The following is a 1,863-nucleotide window of genomic DNA, read 5'->3' on the forward strand; positions in this document are numbered from 1 at the left end:
TTTCTGGTAAATCATCAGTATTGAAAACCTCATGGGAAATGGAATAACTCAGACTCAGAGAATCAAGGGCTGAAGCTTTCTCTTAAACATGGAGGCTACAGCAAAATAAGGGAAAAGAGGGACATCAAAATAGAATGGAGAGCAGAGGGGTAGAGGAAGGGAATGGAGCGTGAATTAGAAGGGAGGGAAAGGAGGAAGGTGGAGGGAAATTTACCCAAACAGTCCACGTGCAGTTATGAACACACTGCAGTAAATTTCATGTAAATAGTTGTCACCAGTGTAAAGAAAAACTTTAAACAAACAGAAGTAAGATCAGCACAATAGAAGGAAAATGTAAAGGTAAAGAGGAGGGCAAGAAGTACTACAAACAAAAATGCAGTATATTATAATGTAAGATTATGAAATTATGTTAAAATAAACCCAATATTATGTACGAGACATGAAGAAAAAAGGGAAAAATACATCATGAAAACAAAGAGTTTTACTTTCAGAGACATCATGGAATAGTAGAGACAAGAAGTCCACAGAGATCCCTGGGGAAGCTGGTTTATGAAGAGGCCCCCAGATGCAGGAATCCAGCCCTCCCCACCCCCCAGCTCTGCTCCTGCTCCTGGATGACCTGAGCTCCCTGTGTGATGAGCGCCCTCTGCTGGCCCTCAGCACCCTGCAGGAGGTTTGTGTCTGGGCTCACACTGAGGTCCCCTCACTGTGTCTCTAGCACAGTAATAGGTGGCTGTGTCCTCTGCTCTCAGACTGCTCATTTGCAGGTACAGCATGTTCTTGGAGTTGTCTCTGGAGATGGTGAATCGGCCCTTCACAGAGTCAGCATAGTATTTCTGACTTGCACCATACCATATAACTGCAATCCACTCCAGCCCCTTCCCTGGAGCCTGGCGGACCCAGTGCATATCATAGCTACTGAAGGTGAATCCAGAGGCTGCACAGGAGAGTTGCAGGGAAGCCCCAGGCTGCACCAGGCCTCCCCCAGACTCCACCAGCTGCACCTCACACTGGACACCTGCAAACACAGAGGGAGCCTGGTCAGGACACTGTCACTCACCCACTCTTCCTCTCACTCCTGTCCACTCACACACTCAGGATCTCTGGTTCTCCATTCATTACCTTTGAAAACAGCCACCAGGAAAACCCAGCTGAGCACACTCTCCATGGTGAGCAGCTGTGTTCAGTCCTGATCACTGAGTGGGCTGAGCTGGGAGTCCAGGGCTGGGCTCCTGTGCAGAGCTGCAGGGTCAGGTGGGCTGGTTTTCATGAGCAGGGGGAGGCCCTATTTGCATGTCCTCCTGCTATATAGCAGCCCTGGGTGGAGGCCTTATAGAGCAGCACTAAGTGGAGTTGGGAAAGCCTTGGAGCTGCATGAGGCTGCTTTAAGGAAGGTAGAACTTTTTTGTGATCTTTTCCTATTTCAATTAATTTCTCTTGATTTATTTTTACAAGCCCACTAAAATATATAATTGAGGTGTTAACTCCCTGGTGCAAATGTAAAATAACACAGAAGCATAAGTGTTGGTTGACTCTGTCCAACAACTCATGTGTGGCAAGAGTGACTGGTTACCTGGTCTTTTGCTCTCACCCTGGACATGACTGCTGCCCTGACGCTCCTCCAACTCCCAGGTGCACACACCTGGTGAGGTGCTCAGAACCGTCCTGCATTGGAAATGTGCTGTGTGTCTTCTCCCCTCTGCTGCCACCTGCTTTCCAGGGAGGGGTCCAGCTGAGGGCCTCAGAGGCTGCCTGCAGTGGGAAGGCTGTGCCTCCCTGTGAGGGCCTCCTTCAGCTCAGGAGCATCCCATTGGCACAGAGCCCTCAGGTCCACATGCTACTGCCATCTGTGGTGGGCACAAG

General features: G+C 49.3%; 1 gene segment (V, D, J or C); it reads right to left on the reverse strand.

The window, feature by feature from the left end:
- Positions 1–634: 634 nt before the first annotated feature.
- On the reverse strand, positions 635–1,219 carry LOC124098381 (immunoglobulin heavy variable 3-33-like). The segment is given in 2 exon segments: positions 635–1,018; positions 1,123–1,219. Coding segments are annotated over 2 exon segments (408 nt in total).
- Positions 1,220–1,863: the final 644 nt, after the last annotated feature.

This window comes from Marmota monax, unplaced genomic scaffold, assembly GCF_021218885.2.
Source record: "Marmota monax isolate L192 unplaced genomic scaffold, Marmota_monax_Labrador192_F-V1.1 WCK01_AAM20220418_F8-fsc00395, whole genome shotgun sequence".
Classification (NCBI taxonomy): domain Eukaryota; kingdom Metazoa; phylum Chordata; class Mammalia; order Rodentia; family Sciuridae; genus Marmota; species Marmota monax.